This window comes from Triturus cristatus, chromosome 11 (genome assembly GCF_964204655.1).
Source record: "Triturus cristatus chromosome 11, aTriCri1.1, whole genome shotgun sequence".
Taxonomy (NCBI): Eukaryota; Metazoa; Chordata; class Amphibia; order Caudata; family Salamandridae; genus Triturus; species Triturus cristatus.
In genome coordinates this window covers 1,053,794,682-1,053,819,899 of record NC_140594.1, presented here as the reverse complement: position 1 = coordinate 1,053,819,899, position 25,218 = coordinate 1,053,794,682, and the positions used below count along the sequence as shown (strand labels likewise).

Below are 25,218 nucleotides of genomic sequence, written 5' to 3'. Positions count from 1 at the left end.
CTAAATGAGCTGAAGACTTTCCATTTGGAGCAATTCTCAAACTGATATCGCCCCATATCATGATGTTAAAGAACTAACGAAATTCTACATAATTTTGCTGACTGATCCATGAACACCCAGTCTTTCTTCCTTGAGGCATTGAAACTACTTGTCAAAAAAGAGAGCTGCATGATTAAAGAACAGTGATGCATGCTAAAAGGTTCCTAAAATCGAAACGTTTGTACGTATTTAAACATAGTTCAAAAAGAAAATTGTGCATAAATCATGTTAATTTGTATTGGTGTGTACAATTTAGTTAAATGAACAAGAGCCTTCCATTTTGCAAGCTTTGTCTACTGCACAATACCTGTTATTTGAGGTAGTTGTATGGATTTTGTTACTTAATATGCTCAGCATGCCTCAGAGGCTGCATCACTTGGTATTGTGGCAGCTAACCTGTGGATAAGAATGTGGAAGGATTTAGCTATGCGACAGGGGTTAGTTTTCATCTGATTGTACATGTGTAAGTGCCCAGAGTGTTGAAAGCTGCACATACACAGTCCATCCCTGTTTCATGATATGCACTCCAAAAGAGATGTGAAGTTGGCATATAACATTATATCCAGACACATTCAGGGATAGTGCAGCAACTGACTTTATTTGGGCTACTTTGGACGATCGTTAATCTATCAAAACATCTTCAAGTGCTGAGTGGTAGCCAGCGAGAGACCCGTCTAAATCTTTTTGAAGTTGTTGACTCACTTGAGATTCAAAACTTCTCTAGCAGCTTTGGTTAGAGTACACTGATGACAGTGTAGGGGTAGACTTATACAATGAGTTATCTTTAGTTTTTGTTTTGACAGGATCTGCACTGTATTTAGAGAGGCCCGACTCTGAGGTGCGAGAAAAGTAGGATCAATTTAGGATCATGAAACGTGATCCTCAGCCTATTGTTCCTAATCATTAATGTGAAAATTGACTCTGGGTCTGTTTGGCATTGAGGACCTGAGATATGATTTTTGTAGCTCTTTCAGAAAGATCTATTAGTTTTATGAATTGACTAACCAGATCATAGTTGTTTTACACCTCGACATTTGTAGATAGAATTGCACCCTTTGTGTTGGAAAACTTTATTTCTTACGCTTCTGTGCTAAAATATGCATATCTGTCTGTTAATGTTTAGATCAAATTTCTACAGAGCTATTCTAGTCAGCAGCTATTCCTAGGGTAAATCAGTTAGTATATTTGTGCACTAAGATTTTTCATTTCCATCTGGTCTGATGTGGTCTCGGGCCAACAATCTTCTGTTAACTTGTCACGTGAGCAGTATTTTATACTAAAAAATAGAAACCTCCTCTAGGAGTGAAATCTGATCATATGGAGTCCTACCCAAGTAGGGCTGTACAAAGTAACAGAGCCTGTTGTGTCAGTTTCTTCTTATGTTTGAATTATCATTCCTCATGATCTAGGAACTTGCTGATAAAATGTTGCACAGACAAACGGAGTTGAATATCTAATCTTATCTCGCCTGGGTTTGAGCATGTCATAGTCGTCTTGAGCTATGGTTTAATTAAAGTGATGGCCTGCTGTTTTAATGATCATCCATGGTGGAATCATTTAAAAGGATATTCCAGCAGATCTTTGCAGTTGGATGCAACTAAAGAGCCATCCGTTTTATGGTCTCTAATGCACTTTGTTTACTGTGTGATGTCCAGTATTAGGTCTTTTCCCTGACCATTAGAACATCTAAGGTGAGAGGCACCCATACTAATAGGTGGTCAGTTAACTAAGGAGGTGGTCAGTAGTTCTGCCTAATTTCCTGGAACGAGGAATCTCACCAATCCTTCAATCCAGTGACTCTGAGGATTTGTTTAAATTGATATTATTGTTATTCACAATAGTACTGTCCATATCAAAGGTTACTTGTTTGTAATAAGATTTAAAACACAGAGGCTTATGACAACATTCCTGCTTACCCTTCCAATACCTTTATCGCCCTCCACTGCTAAAACATTTGCAGCTCATGACACCTCTTATCAAGCAAGCACTCAACCATGCCTACGGCTTCCACTACACAGCGTTTGATAAATCCGGCTTTCATAGTTTCCCAAACGACACAGACAAATAGTCTGCCTCAGTCAATCTAAATTACATACTTGATCCCATGCACATTTAAGCATTTCTGAAGTATATTCCATCCAGAAGGCTCCTCATCAGGAACCTTTTCCAGTCCTCAGACTGGATCTAGAAGCTATTTCTACCAATTCCTCAACCCTGCAACCATGTTGTATAGCTGCATTATCATTATCCGCTCTATATGGAAATCAACCCAAAGTGGTGAGACCGTGCCATAAAGGTGCCTTCTGACACTGGTGATACCAATCCTCTGCAGGTCATAGATGAGGCACCTGGAGCCATTGTCTTTCCTCCTTAATCTTTGTCAGCAATTTTCCTTATTTTTTTCAAAACTCAATTAGGAGTTCTGCCTCCTTCAAAGCCCTCGGGCTACATGCTTGGTCTCATTTGCAGGCACAAAATGATTAGCATGTGCCAGTGTAAACTTAGGTCTAGGTAAGATGTTGTCTCTTGCACCCAATGTTTATAGGAGAGAGATTCAACTTTTTCTGGCCACATAAATGGAGTCCCTTCCCTGATGTTACTCTCTGCACTGCAATAAGTAATTGAAAAATGCTTTTTTAAATCTTGATTTAAAAAAAAAAAAAAAAAGTGTAACACCCATTTATATTTCTGATTGACTCTTAAGATCTGTTTTATCATGTGTATGTAATCCATAGATTGATACGTTTTTATAGTTCATAAAATTCTTGCATTAAATAAAGTGTGTCAGGAGCCTAGCGCTTGACCAAGATGGCCGCGTGAGCCTTGAGCTCCCGCTACCCTCGCGCCCACCGGCAATCATCCTGTCCTAAATCCTGGTTTTCATGCACGGAATCCTGCAGATGAGACACAGCTGTGGCGATTGACGTTGTCCGGGCCGAGATCGCCCACCGGGGACCGAAGTTGTGCATGGCGGAAGATTGCGGCCTACCTCCGAAGGATGCCAGGGGCTTGCGTTGGCAGGATGCCCGGCCACTAATTGAACAACAGCGGCCTCGGGAGGTGTGAACTGACGGACTGATGCCGCTGCACTTTCACTTTCGCTTTCTCGCCTCTTTGTTTGCGCTGGGTTGGGAGCGCTCCATGCGGATCCGCTGTTGTCTGGAAGACCTCCACTCGATCCTGACTGGCTGCTAAAGTCCGAAGTTGACCCTGCTTCCTCTAGCTGAGTGAGGGACATCTATTTGCGACTGCCCGTCCTGCGGCTCGGGATGTCGACCAAATCGGAGGCAGACAGGTCGAAGTCCAAGACTACCAGGCGGGGAGGCTATACCCAATCCAATAATATGGATCGTTATGCCCAGCAGAAAGGGTCACCTGGTGGATCGGGACAGTGGCTGGAGGCACAGAAGGCCGATTCGCCCCCAGCCTCGGAGTTATCATTGCAGGATATCAAGGGGGCGATAGATGGGATGCAAACATCGATCGGGCGACAGTTTGAGGCCCTGGCGCACAAGGTGGACACAATCTTGGTGGATGTCAACTTGATTCGCGCGGACCTGGGCAAAACCAATGAGAGGGTCAAGTCCCTGGACCTCAAGACTACTGGCCTTGCGGACGATGTCTCGGAACTCCAGGCTGAGGTTCGTAAGTTACGAACCGCGAATGACCTCTCCGCCCGCCGGCTTGAAGACTTTGAAGGTCGGGCCCGGCGCAACAATGTGCGCCTTATTGGGGTCCCGGAAACCTCAGAGGAGCACTCCGTGGATTTACTTGTCGAGGACTTGGTGGTGAATCATCTTGCGCCTAAGGGCCTCGGCAGGTTTTTTGCGGTGGAGCGGGCTCACCGAGTGCCTGGCGGACGGCCTAAGGTGGGAGCCCCCCCGCGGCCGATTGTAGCCCGGATCTTTAATTTCCGAGATCGAGACGCTATCCTGCAAGCATCGAGGGTGACCGGCCCGGTGCCTTTTCAGAATGCCTCCGTGAGCTTCTATCCTGACTTCACCCAGATGGTGCAGAAACAGAGGCAAAGTTTTTTGGGGGTAAAGCGGCGGCTTCGGGAGATGGACCTGAAGTATGCCATGCTTTTTCCCGCCAGGCTACGTGTGGTTTATGACGATCGGACTTTCTTCTTCGAATCACCGGACATGGCAGGGGACTGGTTGGATGCGCTCCCGCGGCGACAGCCTGGCCGGGACAGTGTGGATGGAGTGGAAGGAGATCGAGATGGCCAGAAGTGATATCTCCGGTGTCGGCTGGTTTTTGACTCAGCTCCGGACAGTGACTCGCACCTTACTGCAGTAATGGGAGGGCGGCGGGGGGAAGATAGGACCCCTTTCCTCCCTTGGGGTCCTTTTCGTAGATTTGTTTTTGATTGGGCGACAGGCACACTGCAAGTTGGGGGGGGCTTAGTAAGCTGACGCAGGGGTGCAGGGAGGGGGGGGATTCGGGATGTGGGGGTTGTTGTTGGGGGTTGTTTTCTTTTCTTGCAAGGCGTAGCAATGGTTGTCAGTATTGTCCGATCGTGGTTCTCTGGGGGGGTGGGGGTCTCTTTGTGTTCAGGGATGGGGGATAGGGGCTTAAACATAATTAGCTGGAATGTTAATGGCTTAGGGGATCGTATTAAACGGGGGATCGTCCTGCAATTCTTGAAACGGACCTCGCCAGATGTGGTCCTCCTGCAGGAGACCCACCTTATAGGGAATACGTGTTATGCACTTAACAGAAAGGGTTACAAATTCATTGCTCACTCGGGGTTCTCCACGGGCTCCAGGGGTGCGGGCATACTCGTCAGAGCTTCCCTACCATTTGAGGTTGACTCCACCATTGCTGACGACAGGGGGCGCTTTGTGGCTGTGGCAGGGAGGTGGGAGGGTAGAACGTTGGTATTGGTTTCTGTTTATGTCCCTCCAGCCCTGCAGGCCTCCACGTTTGCTGATCTGGGCAGGGCCGTGTTGGAACTCCCCGAAGGGCTGCTAGTGGTGGGAGGTGACTTCAATGCGGTTGGCTCTGGAACGCTCGATAGGCACCCGCCCAGAGACATCGGGGGTGCTCAGCAGTGGCTTCCCGACTTTATAGATACTTTTGGTCTGGTAGATTGTTGGAGGCTACGACACCCCACTCAGAGACAATATACCTTCCATTCCGGGGCCCACGGGAGTCTCTCTCGGATTGATTACTTGCTCACACTGGCTGCCCACGCCTCTTTGGTGTCTGAGGCTAGGCACATGGCACGGGGCATATCTGATCACTCACCGGTGTGGGCCCGTCTTGATAGTGGCCGGGTGGGGGGGGGGCAGGGTGGCTCCCATTAACCCCTGGTATTTTCGTGACCCCAAGATGCGCAGTGCGTTGCTGAAGACAGTTGACCACTATTTTCAAGAAAATCAGGGTTCGGTTGAATCAGCGGTATCCCTATGGGAAGCTTTTAAGACGGTATTGAGAGGGGAGGCCCTGTCCTTGGTAGTGGCCGCCAAGCGGCGGAGAGACGCTGAGGTGACACAAGTAGAGGGCGAGATTGCTGCTTTAGAAGTGGCCTTGGGAGAGGATGTTGCACCGGCCACACTGCATAATTTGAGCTTGAAGCAATTGGAATATAGGGACCTGGTGACTAACGCTGCCAAGACCCTCAATAGAGAGCAGCAGGGTCGCTTGTACGATGTTGGTGATAAGGCCGGGAAATTGCTGGCGTGGTTGGATAAAAAAGAGCGTGTTAATCGTGTGGTGCCGGAGTTGTCGACGGCTGGGGAGAGGTTGTCACTGATCCCGACGGTATAGTTCAGTGTTTCTCGGACTATTTTCGTACGGTATACACCTCGGTCTCGGACAGGCCCACTGAGGACTCGTGTGACCTTCTGCGAGACATCACTCTGCCCTGCCTTCCTGCCATTGATAGGGATGACCTCGATGGGGATATAACGGTAGATGAAGTGGCGTGTGCTATCCGAGCGTTGCGCTCCGGTAAGGCTTCGGGCCCAAATGGTCTGCCGATTGAGCTGTACAAGCTCCATCCTGATAAGTTGGCTCCTCACCTGCGCGCCATGTACGTGGAGGCGCGGGTGAATGGGTTTCTTCCGCTCGATCAACGGCTGGCGACGATTGTGGTAATACACAAAGACGGTAAGCCCCGGGACAAGTGTGGCTCCTATCGGCCGATATCACTTCTCAACGCCGAGCCGAAAATCCTTGCTAAGATCCTTGCTAACCGCTTGGTCCGGGTGCTTGGCGACTTGATCCACCCGGATCAGTCGGGCTTTATCCCGCACCGTAACACTGCACTGAATCTTAGACGCCTTCATGGAGTGATTGCTAGGGCGGGCACGATACGAGAGCCGGCTATCGTGGCGTCCCTCGATGCCACGATGGCCTTCGATACGGTGGAGTGAGCATACCTATGGGCTGTGCTAGCTAAGTTCAGCTTTGGGCCTGGATTTGTAGGCTGGGTGAGGTTGCTCTATGAGGGGCCTCTTGCTAGCGTCGTGGTGAAGGGGCGGGCGTCGACACCGTTCGAGCTCGGGAGAGGCACCCGGCAGGGCTGTCCCCTGTCGCCGTTGTTGTTCGCCCTTGCCCTTGAGCCGCTGGCGGCGTTGATACGATGGCACCCGGATATACGTGGGCTTCGCTGGTCGCCTGACCACGAGGACCGTATTTCACTCTACGCCGACGATATTCTGCTATACCTCGCCTCGCCTAAGAAATCTCTGATAGTGGTTTGTGACGTCTTGACTTCTTTTGGTAGGAACTCTGGTCTTGTCATCAATTGGGGGAAGTCCTACTTGTATGTCCTGTGTGGGGATGTCCCGCCTGTCCCGCGCAACTGCTCGATCCAGATAGCCCGGCAGGGCTTTTTATATTTGGGGATCTATATCTCCACCGACCCCATTTTACGATACGAGAAGAACTTGCTCCCTCCCTTGGCACGTCTGCGACGGGACGTGGCGGGCTGGCGGCGGTTGCCGCTTTCCCCCCTTGGCCGTGCCGCCCTGTTTAAAATGATGTCCCTTCCCAGTTTCCTCTATGCCCTGCAGAATACCCTTGACTTGGTCCCGGCCAGTTATTTCCGTGAGGTCGAAAGCCACCAGCGCGCGCTATTGTGGGAAGGGCGTCCGCGCATAGCGATTGCTAAGTTGACGCTTCCGTGGTACGACGGTGGTATCGCGCTTCCAGACATTCTACGTTATTACTGGGCCACCCAGTTGAGCGCGATTAACCATGGTGTGTATGGTCTGGCGCTGAGCCCTGGCTTCGCCATGGACCGCTGGTTGCTGCGTGGGGGCAATTACCACAGAGCTTTGTACTCGAAGTCGTCCGACTTAACCCTTACGGGGCCCACCAGGGTGGCCGTGCGTATATGGAAGGTGGCGACGGATTCACTGGGCTGGAAGGGTAAGCTTACCCTTGCCACCCCTCTGTTTGACTCCGATATTCTTGGAAAGCTTTGGCATACAAAAGGGTTTGCGAAGTGGGACCTGATCGGTATATCCAGGGTTGGAGACCTTTTGGTTAAGGGTAGGATAAAGTCATTCGAGGAGCTGCAGAAGGAATATGAGCTAGGGAACTCGGAGTTCTTCCGCTACGCCCAAGTGTGCCACGCCTTGCGGTCAGTCCTGGTAGAAGGTGAGAAGGTGCCTGAGTCCTCTCCGTTGGAGGACCGGATCCTGGACGGCCATATGCCAGAGAGTACGATCTCGCTCATTTATAAGAAACTAATTAATGTTCGGGCGGATCTTCTTCTAGGGCTGCGCGATCAATGGACCAGGGACGGCCTCGAACTAGATGATGAGGATTGGCAGTATGCAGTTTCTTCTCCCAAAGAGGTTGCGATCCCCGCGCGCCTGCGGCTGATGCAGCTTAAAATACTCCATAGGGTATACGTGACGGGGCCTAGGCTGGTTCATATGGGTTTCTCTGAGGAGGGCTTATGTAAGAGAGGCTGTGGTATGGTGGGCACCTTTCTACATATTATTTGGGAATGTGGTGTGATCATGGAGTTTTGGAGGCGAGTACACGAGGTGATGGGGGAGGTGACGGGCATCGTCATGCAGCCTGAGGCGCGGTGCTGTCTCCTGAATGTTTGGGGTCCTACTGACCACGACGCGGCACAGACCCAATGGGTGACCCTAGGGAATATGGTAGCCAAGCGCGACATCGCACGTCTGTGGGGCTCTGATAGGCCACCTACATTGACAGCGTGGATGGAAAACATGGATTGGAGCATGTTTAGGGAGAAGACAGTGTATTGTGCTCGAGGGCGCCCTCGGAAATGGCACTCTGTATGGGGGCGATGGAACCAGTACAGAGGGGGCATATGCCTGCCCCCAGACCCGGACCCGCCCGAGGAGCAGCTCTCCCCTTAGCCCCCTTTTTCCGGCCTAGATCTCTTTGCTGAATGTGTTTGTCCTTTTGAGTCCCTGAATTCCCCTCCTTTCCCTTACTATAAATCTGTGTCTGTTGGACGAAACGGGGCTCGCTCCCCCTGATGGGAACCCTTTTGGTGCTTATGGTGATTACCGCCTTGCTTGTGTTTTGGTTTGGATTTGTGTTTATTTAAAATGGAACCTTTGCATATCCTGTCAGTGAAATGTGGGCACTCATATCTGTTGTGTTTCTAAAGCTGCCGTACCTCCGGGTTGTCGGCTGAATAGCTGTGTCACTGATTTGCAAAATAAAGGTTTTGGAAAAAAAAAATAATAATAAATAAATAAAGTGTGTGTCCAATTTAATCTGTCCAGCAGCAATCGTTACCTTGTCACTCAAAACACTATTAAACAAAACACACACATGGAGAATAAAACTGACGAGCATATTCAAGAAGCCAAGAAAAGTCATTTTGTATCTTTACGGGTGACTTTATCAGGTACTTGTAAGGTGCTGATCAGCTTTAAAGTTGGACATTTATTGATTAAAATATACAGCATATGGACAAATTCAGATATGCAGGAGGGTAGGTGGGCCTTATCAACAGTGTTTTGCAAAGCTCTACAAGTGGAACCAAAAAGAGGTTGCTGCAGTATAGAGATTATGGAAAAGAGAGGTGCCATAGTAAGTTCAGTGGAGTTACTATTGATTGTATGGAATCAGTTCACCACAGCTACTCACCACTGGAGAATTGCCCACCAGTAGTACTCGAACATTAACATGTAGAAGAGGCACAGATAACCATCAGGTCATCAGACACCGCATTAGGCATGTGCAGTAGGAATAGCAACAGGCAATCTGGGGTTGGAAATCATGCAGTACAAGAACACCGGAGCAGACGCAAGCCAGAAGCAGATAGCTGTACAGAGAACTTTCAGGGATGGGGAAAAACAGCTTTGACCTGGGGAGAAAGTGCACATGTAGGCTGTTGCAAGCCAAAAAATGGGACATGTGTTGGGTTTCACCCTGCAAGAATAAGGGGAGCAAATCAGAGAAATGTGACTGCAGGTTGCTTTTGGGTGGTGGAGGGACAGATGGGTCCTACTGTAGAGATCAAGGATAAAATAGTGGTTATCTTTCCCCTGCAAATACTTGTGCAATCTTTTGTAACTGAATTGCACACAAAGTGTTCAATTAAATTGTGAGGCCTGAACTGTCACTCTCCGTGGCTGTATTATGTATGAATGGGTATTTATGAATCCATGGACATAGCCTCTGTTGGGTAGAGCGTAGTTTAAACAGGACCAGTTAACCTTTTGTCAAAGGGATCCTTGTTCCTCTATGAATTCCAGAATTGGTGAGTAAGATAACTAGCATGAGCTGGACGTAATGTATTTCTCCCATAGAAACACTATCCTCTTCTATCACTAGTATTGTATCTGCTTTAGATTTTCTCCAGATTCTCTCCCCGCTGCTTCATTTTCTCACACTCTTACCAATTATTGACCTTCCATCTTCTTTATTAACGTAATTGCTGTTGTGCTTTGTTCTCCACACATGCATCTTGTATTTACTAGTACCTATGGTCAAGAGTTGAGTGACTTTCTGAAGTAGTTTATCTCATTCTTTCTTATTCCTGTCAATACATTCAGATGTTTTTTAGTTATAGCTCCAAATATAACAGGATATTTCCTTCATATTTGAGGGCATACTGTAACAGAACGAGTGGTAATAAATCCCAGAAAAATATGACCAGGGTCTTTCAATGCATGTTGTGTGTATTTGTTTTTGCATTCAAATATCAAAACCTAGAGGCAATGAGGACCTCTTTAGGGAATGATCTTTGGAAATATAATTGTCGCTTGCTTCTTATTCATGCTTCTAAGTTGACTATGCAGAATTATCATCATCATAATATCCTTTTGGGAGTATATCAGTATTAAGTAGAGTGAAACAAAATGTATACAATGAAATACAACTCGCTTATCCCATTCTTCGAATTGTATTTTTTCTAATGACTAACTTTTTGGAGAGTATAGTTCTTCAAGGCTAGTCACTGGGTGTGTCTCAAACAGTTACCAGTTACGCGTTCATTTTACATCTGCGCATAAAATGCTTGTTTGGCAATGCTGGTCTTCTTTCTGATGTACGTCTGCTTGATCTTTTGGCTCTACCTTTTCCTTTTCTTGCTCCTTTGTGCTGTGCATGCTGTCAGGCACTGAAAGCAAACAGACAACTGGTAAGAAAACATCAGAGTAACAATAAAAATGTGTTATAGTTTCTTTCCATGAAGTTCAAGATCCACTATTCTGTGTACAGCTGAAATGAGGCTGCATTGATTGGTGTCTGTTTACACTTTGTAAATAAAGTGTTTATGTAGCAATGCTCGAATTAAAGGAATCTTTTATAGACGTGTTGTGCTACAGCAGTAATTGTTTTTTTATTTTAACTTAAGAATGCTTGTCGCAAAGCTTAATTTATCATTACTTTTGATTGAAGCCTTTGTTTCTGTACTGCAGGCAGAAGTCATTTTCTCATTATATGTTGATCTTTTAGCTCATTGCCTTGTACTGAATGGCACTCTAGCTGGAACTGGCAACTTGTAGTCAGTGGGAATTTATAGTTGATGACCTGACATGGCAATAAATGCATGCCAAACTCCTGCATTCCAATTGTAGTTCTTGCTTTAAGTCTGAGTCAGGTAACGGGACTTAACCTCTGCTGTATATTTTATATACAACCATCAGCTATGGTTATATAATCTATAACCCATTGTTTTCGCAAATGGTCTCCTGAGCACATGCATACTTTGATCAAACTCTAAACATGCAATTTGCTCCTCTAGGTTATTTAACTATAATTGTTGTTACACATCCTACCAGTATAGGCAAATGTGCAACTACATTTCTTCTAATAATCTAGGAGAGAAATTATATTTTAGTTAGGTTTGCTGATGGCAGAAACATTTTCAGCTGTGTGGTTGGTCTAATCTCAGAAGGGCAATCAAAGATACAGCTAAATGTTATGCTTCAAAATGTAATGTATCTAAGCCACTGTCACCCGCTTCTAAAACTGTGTTCATATGTTAACTTAGGTTTAACATTTTGGGAGAAGTAGGTTGTGTTTGCTGTGTGAAGAAAGATAAAACTAGCTCGGGCTGACGCATAGATATTGGGTACAGGAAATCCCAATGTTAGTAAATATCAATTGTTGTAATTTCTTCTGTATGGGATCTTCCTTCTGATTTATAACATTTAGAAATGTTTATACCATGTGGGAAATCCAGGAACCCTCTTTAAAAAACAAACAAAAAAAAACCTTAAAACACAACTTCCAAGCTACAAGCACAATCTCAGTAGGCAGCAATCCACTAAAATCTTCCTTCTGCATTTTTCTGTAGCTATACAGACTACATCTTATCTATTATACAGGGAATTGAAATTCTGTGTTTTTATGTACGCTACTTTGATGAACTTATCACACCTTGTTTCTCGCGGCTCCCATTTTAGGTGCATTTGTTTGGTCCAGAGTGCACGACCTTTGTTCATAAAATGTCCGTACCACTCATATATGCAACCAAGCTCCTAGGCAAGACTACAGACCTTGAGTCATGCATATGTGTGATAAACCGAAAATGGCTTATAGATTGAAGTTGCAGACTACTTAGTTTAGCTCTGGTCCAGTCAGATTCACCAAACATGGCCTACAGTCTTTCACTGCTGACTAGGTTTCAGTAATCTGTGATTAACACAGTGAAAGATCTGCAGCTATGCACTTGTACACTCAGGCACACAAGATACATATTAGTCTTTATAGCTATAATTTCCCTTCTTGTGATACATGCTACTGGGCTAGAGGTTATGGAGGTTTGGGCGCAGTGCGTTGGTGAAACTGTTGATTAAGCTGGCACTGGGGCTTTTATAGACGTAAGGTTTATTGAAGTTCTTAGTTGATGTGGGGACTGGGTACCTGTTGAAGGAGGTAAGCACTGAGGGCTAGAATAGTAACAGGAGCCGATTTCAGACGCATGGGATGTGGTGAAAAAGAATGGTATTGGGGACTGGATTTGCTGGAATTGGGAGATTGGCAGCCCGGTCCTGTTGGGGAAGTGGAATACTGTGTTGACATGCAAGTTTTGTTTATTTAACCACAGGCCTTTAAATCTGAAAAGCCCTGCTATTGAATTGTGAAGTATTGTTTATGAATATTTCAACAGTGGGGGGTTTTCATTTTTCAGTGGGTACAGAGTAAATTCTGTGAAAACCATGTTTAAAGTGTAAATTTAAAATAAAAGCACCATTTGAGAGAAATGTTTCTAATTGCTATTTCTAACCACAGACTCCTCACTATTAGAATATTCCCCAGGCACCAGGATCAGACTCGATCTGGATGTTTTCACAGCAGTGCGCCCACATGCCACTAGGTGGCAAAATGCAGCTTCGTAATGACCTTGTTCCACCCAAAAGGGAACGAGTGGCACCACATATTAACACCAAACCTGCTCCTCCATGTCCGTTCCTTTCTTTCTGCTTCTTCGAATGTGCATCCAGAGCTCCTCTTCCTTTTCACCATTTGACAGTTTTTTTCCCAAGTTGTTTTCCAGTATGGAAGATGGTGTTGTCCCTTCTGGACATTAGCCGGTTCAAACCGTGCTGTGACTGTCATAAACAGATGTCTGTGGCCGACACGCACCAGAAAAGGTACCTTTTGGTGCCTTTGATGTTGGGGCTTGCGGCATGACTCCGAGTTGTAGGAAGACTGTGCACCCGAAGGCGATTCGGGACGTGTTAAGCAAAGCTGTATGTTGTTGAACATCGAAAGAAGTCACAGACCTCGTGTAAGTCCCCCTCCCATTCACATTCGAAGTCGAGGGCGTGGACCAGGTTCCGGTTTTCGAGGCCATTCCCACAATAGGTCTTCTTTGCAGTCGAAGTCCAAGAAGCATAAGAAGTTGAACCAAGACTCAACACCATCCGGCAACTGTATCCAAAGAGAAATCGGGAGGACATCAAGGTGCGATCTTCGATTGAGAAGGCGATTCCACAACTGCTCCTGCTGTGCCAAATTTCCCCAGCCATCTTCAAACCTGTAGCAGGTCAAAGCCTTTACAGAGGACATGCTGTGTATTTTTGGCACCCTCTGGCTCCCTCTGGTATGCCTTCAGACCCTCAGGATCCTCTGTGGGCCCCCAGCCAGGTTATTGCCAGAGGATCCATCTCCGCTGCCATCTGAGCCCCTGGTACCGCCCTCCGGTTCCACACCAACTTCTTGCCAACTTCCATTTCAGCTCCAAGAGCTTCGCCAGTTCCTTCTTCAATGATGCCAGTCCCAACCTTGCTGGTGCAGAAGGTCTATCCCCTACTGATTCCTGTATCCGATCCAGGGCCGAACCTGTTTCAGCCTTGGCCGAGGTCGCGGTTTGACTCCACTCCAGTGCACGCAGCTCTCACATGTACTGATTCTGAGAAAACACTCCCTCTACCATGTAGCTGTCCTTAGAGGGTACTTCATCTTTTTGGCTCAGATTCGGACAGGGGTTTTGACTCTATCTCATAATGAAAACAGCAGTTATGAACATGATTTGCCCCTGCATTATGATAATGACAGTTTCTAAATGAACTTGCAGGAAGCCAGTGGCCCTGATACTTCCTCTAATACAGGTTTAATTTCACCTCTCGGACCCCCAGCGGAGGAGCGTGCTTCATTTGCCATAGTGTTTAGACAAGCTGCTGAAGTTCTGGCCCTACAGCTGCCTTCTGTTGAAGTCAAGACAAAGGACCTTACTGAGGTTTTCTACCTTGGGCCAGCCTCACCAGAGGCCTTGCTTCCACTTAAGAAAGCTTTGACTGACACGCTTATGGGCTCTTAGGCTAAGCCTTGCTATTGTCCTCCTGTACACAGGGAGATTGCCAGACGCCACAGAGCACCACCTGGCCATCCATATTTTCTTACTCAGCATTCTACTCCTAAGATTTTGATGACCTGTGCATCTACAGTAGGAGGGAATCCTAATGCATTTCCTACAATAACTTCAGACAGGCAGTCAAAAAGTATTAAGGCCTTCGGGAAACAAATGTCCTCTTTTCGGTCCACTTAACATTGAGGTCAGTCAATGTAGTCTGCCTATTGGGCCATTATATGCACCACTTCTGGGAAATGGACTGCGAGATCTTGCTGGTAATCCTGGAGAAGTTTTGGGCCTCTTTGACTCAAACCATTGAAGACAGCAAGTATGCAGCCAAATGTGTAATATGGGCTGGCCAGGATACTACTGATTGCCTGGGGGCGAACAACGGTTGCTAGTGAGATGCTCCGTCACCATGCCTGGATGCAATCCACTGGCTTTTCATGAGATATGCAGGCATCGCTAATGGATGAGGCTTTTGATGGGCTCTGCATCTTTGGAGAAAAAGCTGATTTGGCCCTCTAACTCTTTAGGGAAAATAGAGAGTTGGCATGTTTCTCGGGTCTCTCCACCCTTGCCAGACAGTTTTATCATCAGTTTCGACCCTTGTGGAGTCTATTCCACGGGTTGGCATATAGACCAAGCCAGACCCAACCACCATAAAAATCACCACAGTCCGTCTGTGGCTGGGGACGGGGATCAAGCAGACATCGCTCAGGTATTCAGGAACACTATTCTTCCCTCCAGCATCAGCCCCCAAACCACTTTCGTTTGCCCTTGATGAAGCACCATTAGCCTCTGGGTGGCAGAATCATTCATTTCCTCCAATGTTGGCAGTCCATCACATTCAATAAATGGGTCCTATAGGTTGTCCAGCAAGGTTACGCATTCCTGTTTCTTTCTGACCTACCACAACCTCTTCCCACATCAAAGCGGCTTCCAGAGGAGCTTCTATCCTGGGGCAACAGAGCAGGTACCAGGCTTGTAAATAGAAAGTGGTTGTTACTCCCACTAGTTCCTCTTGCCGAAGGATGGAGACCTTCGTCCTATGTTCGATCTTCGCCCTCTAAATGCTTTCCTATGAAAGGGGAAATTCAAAATGCTCACACTGCCCCAAGTTCTGTCTGTCCTCGAACCGGGCGACTGGGTGATGTCCTTGGACCTGCAGAATGCATACTTTCATGTGCCTGTCCTGAAGTCCGAGGTGGAGGATACCAGTTTTCTCCTACCTCAATGACTGGATGTTGAAGGCGGGCGAACAGTAAGTCCTAGACCACCACCAGATGACGGCGAACCTGCTGACATGGTTGGCTTCTCCATCAACGTACTAAAATCACACCAGACTGCTTTAAAAAGAGACTTCCTTTTATTGGAGCTGTTTTGGACCAGTTCCTTTCCTCCACTGCAATGAATCCAGGACATTCAGGCTATGATCCCAGTGTTTCAGCTTCTCTCCTGGATCTCGGTGAGAGCCGCTCTGAGGCTTCTTAGCCTGTTGGCCTCCGACATCCTGCTTGTCCACTTCACTAGGTAGGATGCCTATGTGGGCTCTATAGTAGAATCTTGAGTCTCAGTGGACCCAGCACCAAGGAAACCTGTTGGATGTTGTCCTGGTTTCGTAGGGGATTGCACAGGATCTGCAGGGGTCGCCACTCGACTGCAACCTACCCAGCGGCTGCCCCCGTCCACTGTCCTTTCCACCCACACCCTGCACGTCCTCACCCAGAGCTTATGGTGGTGACATATGTGTCACTGCAGGGTTGTGGAGGTCATCTGGGAGAGGTGGAAATCAGAAGACACTGGTCTTTGGTGGAAACCGGCTTCAAATCATCCTGTTGTAGTTGCGGGCCATTTGCTGGCTTTGAAGTAATTTGTGCTGTTCATCAATGGAAGACTGGTGTTTACTTTTATGGACAGCACCACCACCATGTGGTAGTGCAACAAGCAAAGCTGATTATGTTTCTGGCTTCTGTGCCATATGGCATTGCACCTTTGGAGTTCGCTGTAGTGTCAGGGCTTCTCCCTGATCTTTAAACGCCAGGGCGGAGGAGCTCAGTCAAAGCTTGGAGGATCATAAATGGTGATTGAACTCCGAGGTGGTACAGGTCAACAGTGAGGAGAGCCCTGGCTGGATATTTTGGCCACTGTCAAATATTCAGTGTCAAAACTCTGATGTTCACAAGAACCCTGTCTCTAGGGAACGCATTCCGATTAGAGTGGAGCTCGGGAATCCTTTACGCTTTACGATCTCTTCCTTTCATGCCCCAAGTTCTGAAGATGATCAGGATTGACCAGTCCCAAGTCATCTTGTCGCTCCAGATAGGGCCAGGATACTGTGGTACCCAGAACCTCTGGACATGAGCTTCTGGCTTCAGGAGAATTTTTTGCCACAGCTGCTGGACAGGGTTCTGCACTTGAAAACGTGCCATCGATAACTCCATGTGTAGATTGAGCAGCTGCCTAAAATATTGGAAGTCATCCTGCTGCCAGATGTCCTTCGACAAAGTGGATTTATGCCAACTGTGGGACATATTTGTCGCCTGGTGTGGAGTGCGCAGCACAGACCTCTTAAGAGACAGACTGTCAGTTTTGTTTTGTTTTTGGGCCAGCTAGGTCTTGTAGTGGACAGCACTAAAGGTTATTTGTTGGCCCTTTCATCCTTTTTGTGTTTAGCAGTGTGATTAGAAGGAAGACTTACCTGATTGGTTCTGGCATGCTCCAGCCTGTGAGGTCTTATGCCAGCCTGGATGAGAAGAAACCGTAGTTAATAGGAAGGAAGGACAAACAAGGTGTAGATAGAAAGTGGAAAAAGACTTTAGTTTCTCGCTCCTCAGGATACAAAGCCCGGAGAAGAGGGAATAGAAAGTGATGATGGGCTACAAGAGGAAGATGCCGAAGGGAGCGACTGGAGAGAGGAAGACATAATGTATTATTGGGAAGGAGGACCCGAAGGAGAGGGCTCTGGACCACCCTCCTGGAGATCCGTGTTATTTCCAGATGGGTGCTTATCTCAAAACTTGGAGGCATCGGTTGGGGAGGGCTGATTCTCAGCCGCACTTATAACCCTTAGCCATGTCGAGTTAGAGGGTTGAAGGAAGTGTGAGGACTCTAGGCAAAATAAAATCTGACTCCCCTGAAATTCTGACAAACCCAGAGCCCCCTAAGCATATTGGTTATTTTCTTGTCAGTTGCCTTGACTACCCTTGTAGTGAGATATAATTTTGTAAATGACATAAACCCTTACATCCTGGGTAGCTAACAAATTGAAAGCAACTAATTTTGGTTTACAGTTTATACTGAAGGAGAATCCTACTGAAGTCCCATCTAGTAGGGAAAAAAACTAACGTTGAGATTGTATATTTTTGCTGGCAATAAGAGGTGCCCCTAGAGTAGAACAGAAGAAAGAAAGGGAAACTAGTTCTTAAATTTATTTTCCTTCTACCTATCCTTATTTCTAACTCTGGTTCTCTCAAGGCCTTTCCTGCTCTGCTACTCTGGCCTAAAGCGAAAACAGAAGATAGTTTCATATAAAGAGAACTGTTGTCCAAGAATGTAGCAGCATAAAGAAAAGAACTTTGTCTGCTCTCATTCATGCCCAGTTTGAGACTATGTAGTATCATATGACACATTTCAGATTTGTAAGGCCAACTTTTCAAAATGCCTATTACACCCATGATTAGTTGAGACTTATCATACTGGGACGACGTACTAACACTGCTCGTGCGCGGCGCTGACGGACAACTCCCGCACACATGGGAAGCATGCATACTAGGGCTCTATAGGCGCACAAAAGACAACAAAGTACAGGCACGCTTTTGGGACATGGGTCTTATAACGGCCAAACGCTTGCTCACCAAGCGTTGGAAGGCAACCGCCCCCCCACACATCCGACATTGGAGGGCCTCCTTTGCCAATTGGGCGCAGGCGGAGAGCGCAGTGCTTCTTCACGAGGAGACTGCAGGGCTCCGGAAGTTCCCCATCGCCCAGCTTTGGGATAACCTCCTCGCAGCGTTTCAGAGGACCTGCCAGGACCGAGGGATAACATGAGTCTCTGGGGCGTATCGCTCCCCTACTAGTGGGATGGCGGCAGCCCTGGGACTACTGAGGTGATGGCTCGCGCCCCCTCCTGCTTGCCCCTGGTGTCCTACACTGCCGCCCTACATGAGACTGTTACTGAGATATACTCGCTATGCAGCTGTAGTGCACACACGGAGCTCGCTGTTGCCGCAGTCGGCAGAAGCGCCCACAATGACCGGCTGGGGGGCCCAGACGGGAGGGCATGTTCACTATGGCCTGCCCAACCGCTCCCTCTCCCTCTCTGACACAGAGGAGAGCTCTACACGTGGGGCGGGCGGGTGCGGGCGTGGGCGTCAGGGACTTTCAGCCTTCTTGACGGCCCTCTTTCCCCCCCGCCCCCCCCTGACTTGCGGCTCCCCGTGCACACTGCGCGGTCCCACTGTGCTCCGCTTGGCGGATGATGGCCCCCCTGCTCTATCGCAGAATGATCTCCTCCTCCCTCCTCTCCCCCTCCCCTTGACCCCACCTGAGTTTACGACCCTAACCTTGACACCCCCTATTGCCACACATACATGGGGAATAGTTTATATATAGGTTAAGTTCCCAGATCGGATCCTCATTTCACCACAGATAACAAACGATGGATGCGTCGCGCGGCGCCCCCGGGGCGCTGCCCTCCCTAGCGCGCCCCCGCCTATAGATGACAAAGTGGCGTAGACACGCACTCCCTACCAGGGGCGGATACGCCCGGAGAGTGCGGCAAACTCTTACCCTGGGCGCACTATGTGCCATGCCGGGTGTACGCTGACACTTGGCGGCTTGGGAGGCGCGGCGCTGGAGGGACGGATGCGCACCGCGTAGCACACTCATAACCATGGGCTACGAAACTGCACACTAGACTCGCCGGGCCTACACGTTGTCATATATGTCGCAGTGAGCTATACCGCAGCATCCTTGTCGCGCTTCAGCCTACACTATGAGCACGACGCTGACGCTAGGCTGCCCGGAGGCCTTTACATTTTGGGGTAATAGCGATGTCCTGTAAGACTCCAGATCAGGGCCTAGGTAGCAACCGACATAGCCGCGGAGTGGGCTGGGCCACAGCGCCATCCTCTGTCGCTGACAACACACATCAGGAACACCACAAAAACACACCAGAAAAAAGGAAAAAACCCCATGTATCTGTTCTTTTAACAATGTACGCACCTCATTCCTGTACACATGTTAACCTGCACAACGCCGCCGGACCTCCGGGTTGCCGGCTGAATGGCTGTGTCCCACCATCTGGAACCGTGCGCTTTGTTTAACTGATTCGCCGCCTGGACGGTGACTGTACATTGTAAGATGAAGCAACTGCAAATAATAAAGGTTTTAAAAAAAAAAAAAAACAATTATTAGTTGAGACTTATGTAGGGAAGAAATACTGAAACAACATTTAAGTATATTTTCTCTTCTCCAAAATGAAGACAAATTGCAATGAACTCCCTGTATCCTGAATTTGGTGATTTTTGCTCTCTGCAAATTTTGTGCTCTTGCTTTACAAGAAAGTCTATGAAAATCTGATTTGAAAAACACTTCCTCTGACTGTCACTACATATTGTGCACCCTTTAACCGATCTTTACCAAATTTAGTAAATGATCCAGAGTGCCCACAAACAAACATGAAGTAGTTTGAAAATGATTGGTATATGCAATGTAAAGTGTTCAGGATTCTCCTCCACAGCCTCTCTGGTGCCTAAGCAGTTTTGCAAGCAAGCAAGCAGTTCATAATGTCACCGTCTTGACCTCCAGCTGCATCTCAGTATTGTGAGGAGCTAATATCTCTATTGTCTTGAGAGCAGTCCCTTTCAGTGGCTTCCGTATTGTAATGAAGAAAGTAACCAAGATTCATTGTTATACCCTTTACAGGTGGAAGTAGTTAGTGACATTGTTCTGTCATTCTGTACTTCTAGCTACAGGTGCACAACAGTTGTTTTTGTACTGAGTCGTGATATATCTATAAGCATATCTCTTACTGGAATTAAAAAAGGTACATTGTATGACTAATGGTGAGCAGTTTGCCGATACATGTGTTCAGTTAATAGCTATGCTTGTAAACTTCTGAAGCCAATAGAGAGAGATTCAAGATTGTGCAGATTTGTTCTGCCATTCAAGTTGGTGGCATGTTATGGGTGTTTTCTAAAGGTAAAATGAATTGCTGTTGCTAGTGTAAATCATTACTAGAGATATGTTGCTATGTGGTTCACATACAGCTTCATGCAGCCAGTGACTGCTTAAACACCACGGTCACTGACCAAGCCATATCAATGGTGCCCATGCACTCAACAGACGTTTAAAGTGACATAAAGTGAATATGAAAATCAAGTAAAACCTACATGGGTACAGCTATGGTAAAGCGTGTGAGCTTTATCTTATATTTAATATTCTATACCATAACATGCTGGTGTGTCCTGCTCATGATGTATCTGATGCCATTTAGTGATGTTGTTTGCTACCATTATCACATAATCTGAATTAAGTGCTATTTGATTTCTTAGTGTTTTACTCTTTTATGTTGTGGGCTACTGTTTCGTATTGTTACAAGAACATTTTAGGGAAACTAATTAGACATAAGAGATAAACCCATTTAGACAAAGTTACTGACCTAAATGTCTTTCATAGTCTGTTTTAAAAAAATGTTTGAACTGACTCACAGTCCTCCGGTATTTAAACTACTTAATTCATGCATTTTTCTTTCTTTCCATAGATGTTTGGAAACTGGACATTCGGTACTTTGGTCTTCACTGTTTTGGTTATAACTGTTACATTGAAGGTAATGTCCCGTTTTATTGATTAAACTTAAATGTGTTTTTTATGAATGCTTTTTAGGTAATTTGGACATAAATATGCCAAAACAGATTAATTTTAATGTTTTCCTAATAATGCTTTATGTATGAATTCTTAATTTGCTCAATAACCCACCAGACTGGAACCACTTACATTGATAGAAGTGAAGCTAAGTTGAGTTTTGTTTTCCATGCACCATACATGCTAGAACTTAAAAAACAATTGGCCTCCTATTTGTGAAGTGTTCAAATGTAGTGCTTTTATTTATCCATTCACTGCTCATGCTGCCCAGTGGCTGTTTCTCTGTTCTTGCTCTTCATCTAAACCAAAGCCAAGTTTGTAAGATGGAAAAGCCACTCCTAATTTATCAATCTAAGGCTTCAATGTTTTAGAGCTGATTCTAAAATCTAGTAAAGTTTACTAAATCGTGGTTCTGTCGACTAAACAATCAACCAAGGATGCATCCTCATTCGTACCAAACACTTCAGTGGCAAGGTATTCTGAATTTGCCAATTTTTTTCTGTTTGGGTAGACACCCTGTTTCAAGGTTCTGGTCAGTCTAGGCAGCATCTGACTATGAATCAACCCTCTATTCAGACACACGTAATAATCATACACAATTTCCAAGTCCACTTTCGTAAGACATAAAAACAAGTGGTAACTTATCAGATTGGTCAATAGGTTAAAGATGACCATCTTTTGTAGTTGTAGCAATCTGGCATCTGACCTGACTTTAGCACTGAAACTGCCTCTTTCCTGGTCCCTGATTGTGTTTTTGTGCACTCTTTGTGCACTCTTTGTGCAGGTTGCTCATATACGTTGGCTCTGCTTTATCTCTTGCTGACCATTCATAATGTTGATCACGGGTCACTAACTGATGTTCCTGGCAACCAGGTGGGAAATGAAGATAAGCTCTAGAATAGTTCTCCTGCCAGGCCTAAAGAAGATATGTTAGGGTATGAGTGTCGGATGCTGTATCATTTCACCCATGCTCTTCAACTTCCATATGGATTCTATGCAGAACCTGGTGGATGAGGTTGGCATTTCCATGCATCAGTGTGCAGGCTACACATACTTAGATTTTGTGTCGCTGCTTAACTTCACCCGGCATCTGAGGGACCAATGCTGGTGCTAGGTGATTGATAGTTGGAAAATTTAGAACTACCCGAAATAGAGTACCACAGAGATTTAGGTCCTAGGTATCACGTAAGGCTCATGGTGATTGCCTGATCAGTTTTGGAGTTTGGAGGTTGGGATCCAGCTGGATTTTATTTGTTTCTGTAGAACGCAACTCAACTGTTGTCACTACTGCTAAAGAAAGCAATTTATTTTAGAGTCCTATGGGGTTCCTCTTATCTTCTATACTATTCAACACGTCCATCTATCCCCTTGCACAGCTCATCAAGTCTTTTGGGCTTAATGCTTATGGTACCCAGATCTTCATTATGTCACCTGGCCCCAAATTCAGCAACTAGGCTACAGAGTGAAACAGTTAAATAACTAGAGCGTTCTTAAACTTAATGGCATGCACTCGAGTAATAGCCTAATTTTGGCTGAAACAATATGTGTTGGTCTCCTCCCTTTTGCCGTCCGCATCTACAGCATATTAGGAGTCTCCATCAACAATGACTTCTCTTCTCTTATAGCACATACTAGTCTTGACTCTGGGGGTCCTCAGGAAGATCTATCATTTGTTGCATACCAATAAGCACTCCACATTTGTGTCTGACATGATCTTCTCTCATTGGGCAATTTGTAATGGCTTCAATTTGGGTCTTCTAGAATATTTGATGAATAAATGATAGCAAATTCAAAATGGTGCTGTTGAACTACTGCAAGCTCTGTCAGGTCCACCCCATTTGGGATGTATAGTTAACCCTTCACGGACTACCAGTTGAGAAAAGAATACAATTCAAGACTCTCTGTTTGGCCCATAAGCTATTTTTGGCCTGAAGCTATCTGATCTGAAGACCATTTTAGTTCACTACCCATCTGTCCCCTAGCATCATATCACTTCCTCCTATTCAGTGTTCCTTGCTCCAAGATCGCATTGCTTAACAATTACTCCTTTCTCCAGCCAATGCTAAAACTATGCAGTGCCCATCATACGATGATCAGGCTTGTGAAGAACCACCTTGTCTTCAGGTGTGAGGATATACACTTTTGTTGATCCTGCAGCTCAACTCTTAATCTGGTACATTAGCTCAGATAGTTAATTTTTGCTTTCTTAATAAGTTTTTTCGAAGCCTTCAGAAGTAGACTAAAATATGCCCTCTTTTAAATCCTAGCCTACATCTACCTAGAATGCCTTTTTGTCCCCTACAAAAATGAACAGAATCATACGTTTAGCTAGAAGTAACAAATGTACTCAAGAAATTGCATATAAAAGATGTTTGATCATGTTGTTTTTCAATTGTAGATGGCTTTGGAGACTCGCTTCTGGACTTGGATTCATCACTTCGTCACCTGGGGTTCCATTGTTTTTTATTTTATATTTTCCTTGTTTTATGGGGGAATCATCTGGTGAGTGATGTGCTGGTAACTTTTTTCTGTTATGCTGCTAGTTTTTTTATTGGTTTTATTTCACATATCTTAAGAAAAAGTGAAGAACCTATGAAAAGAAGGTGGTTAGTTTAACAACTGACTTATGTGTAAAATTATTACTGAACCCATTCACTCAAAAGCAAGGGTCTTTTTTAAGAGATATGCGCAGGATTGAATCAGGTGTCACTGAAACTGCATTTGTTTTGCATTACTTGTATGTGCTCATAATTTTAAGAAAACACTATATATATTTGTTGGTCACATTTGTCTCCTGCCCAGGTACAATGGCGGAATATGAAAGTACACTCTCTTAGCATTATGTGGTTATACACGTTAGGTCATTTCTAACCTTCATCTAGTCCTTAACAAGTCCCAACTATAGCTAAATCTAACCTCCTGTGACCAAGTACTCACATTTTACTTTACCATCATTTATTAAATAAAACAATCAGGCAACATTCACAGCCTTGTGTAAAAATGTATGCGTGCCCCTTGCGTCACTGTGTGGAACACTTGTTAGTAGTAATATCTTTTGCTGTAAATGTTTTAGTCTCTCAAATCACCTAGGAGGTGATGTGAGAGAGCATGTCTCCATATATAAAACTGTCATTTTAAGAGTGTGTAATTTCTTTTCTCTGCACTTTTGCAAGTAAGTACTTCACATTTTCAAAAGTGATTTACTTTAAAAGCATAGGATGCTTAACTCCCTAAAAAAGGTACGTGGGATATCCACCATTGTTCTTAACCATTAGGAAATCCAGTTCTACGCGTCCACTTGGGACTCCGGGTGGCACCATTCGGAGGGTATGACCCTTTAAAAGACAGATCAAACCAAGACTGATTACTTGAAGACTGGCACATCCTGAACGATAATTGCAACCAACCTTTATTCTTTATGCCAAGGAACAATCAACACCAAAATTAAGAAATCTATTCAGCCTCTGCATTGATATATCCGCCTAACCCTCCCACACCCTCACTTGTATTATAGTGCACCCTGCCAGAGGTCTGTAAGGCCTTCAGTAGGTGTAACTAACCTATACTCCATGCAGTGTCTGTCAGCATGTTACATAGGGATGTGTGCCCAGTCGTGTTTTCACTTTCTTTCTGCACCAAAACACACAGCCTGCATTGGCAGTCTGTATGTGTTTGGTGAGGAGTCCTTTAGGGTGGCACCATTAGTGATGCAACCCTTAAGGACCCTCTTTGACCTCCTTGCCCTAGGCACCAGAGGTACCAATGACTGGGGATTTTCAGGAAGTGCCAAGGGTATTGCAGTGCACTTCCAGTCAAAATCATTTCAAATACCAGGCAAAAAGTGGGGGTGACAATGAGAAAAAGGACTACTTTCCTACAGGCACTTTGCCCACTCGATCCTGCTGGTTTGAGTCCATTCACAGCCCGCCTCCCTTAGCTACTGCTTTGGAATATATTTAAAAGGTGAGGAACCTGCAACTAGAAGTCTCTATCAGAAGAAAATGTTACTTGCCTTCGGTAATGCTGTTTCTGGTAGAGGCAATCGAGCTGCAGAC

The 25,218-nt window shown here is 45.9% G+C and overlaps 1 protein-coding gene across 3 annotated transcripts in view; it reads left to right on the top strand.

Moving 5' to 3' along the window:
* The window catches only part of ATP11B (ATPase phospholipid transporting 11B (putative)), a 446,007-nt gene that overhangs the window by 303,521 nt on the left and 117,268 nt on the right, over positions 1 to 25,218 (top strand). For all 3 annotated transcript variants that reach the window (XM_085635367.1, XM_085635368.1, XM_085635366.1), the window contains exons 26-27: positions 21,063 to 21,128; positions 23,562 to 23,665. In XM_085635367.1, coding sequence (XP_085491493.1) covers positions 21,063 to 21,128; positions 23,562 to 23,665 — 170 coding nt within the window. The remainder of the gene's footprint in view (positions 1 to 21,062; positions 21,129 to 23,561; positions 23,666 to 25,218) is intronic.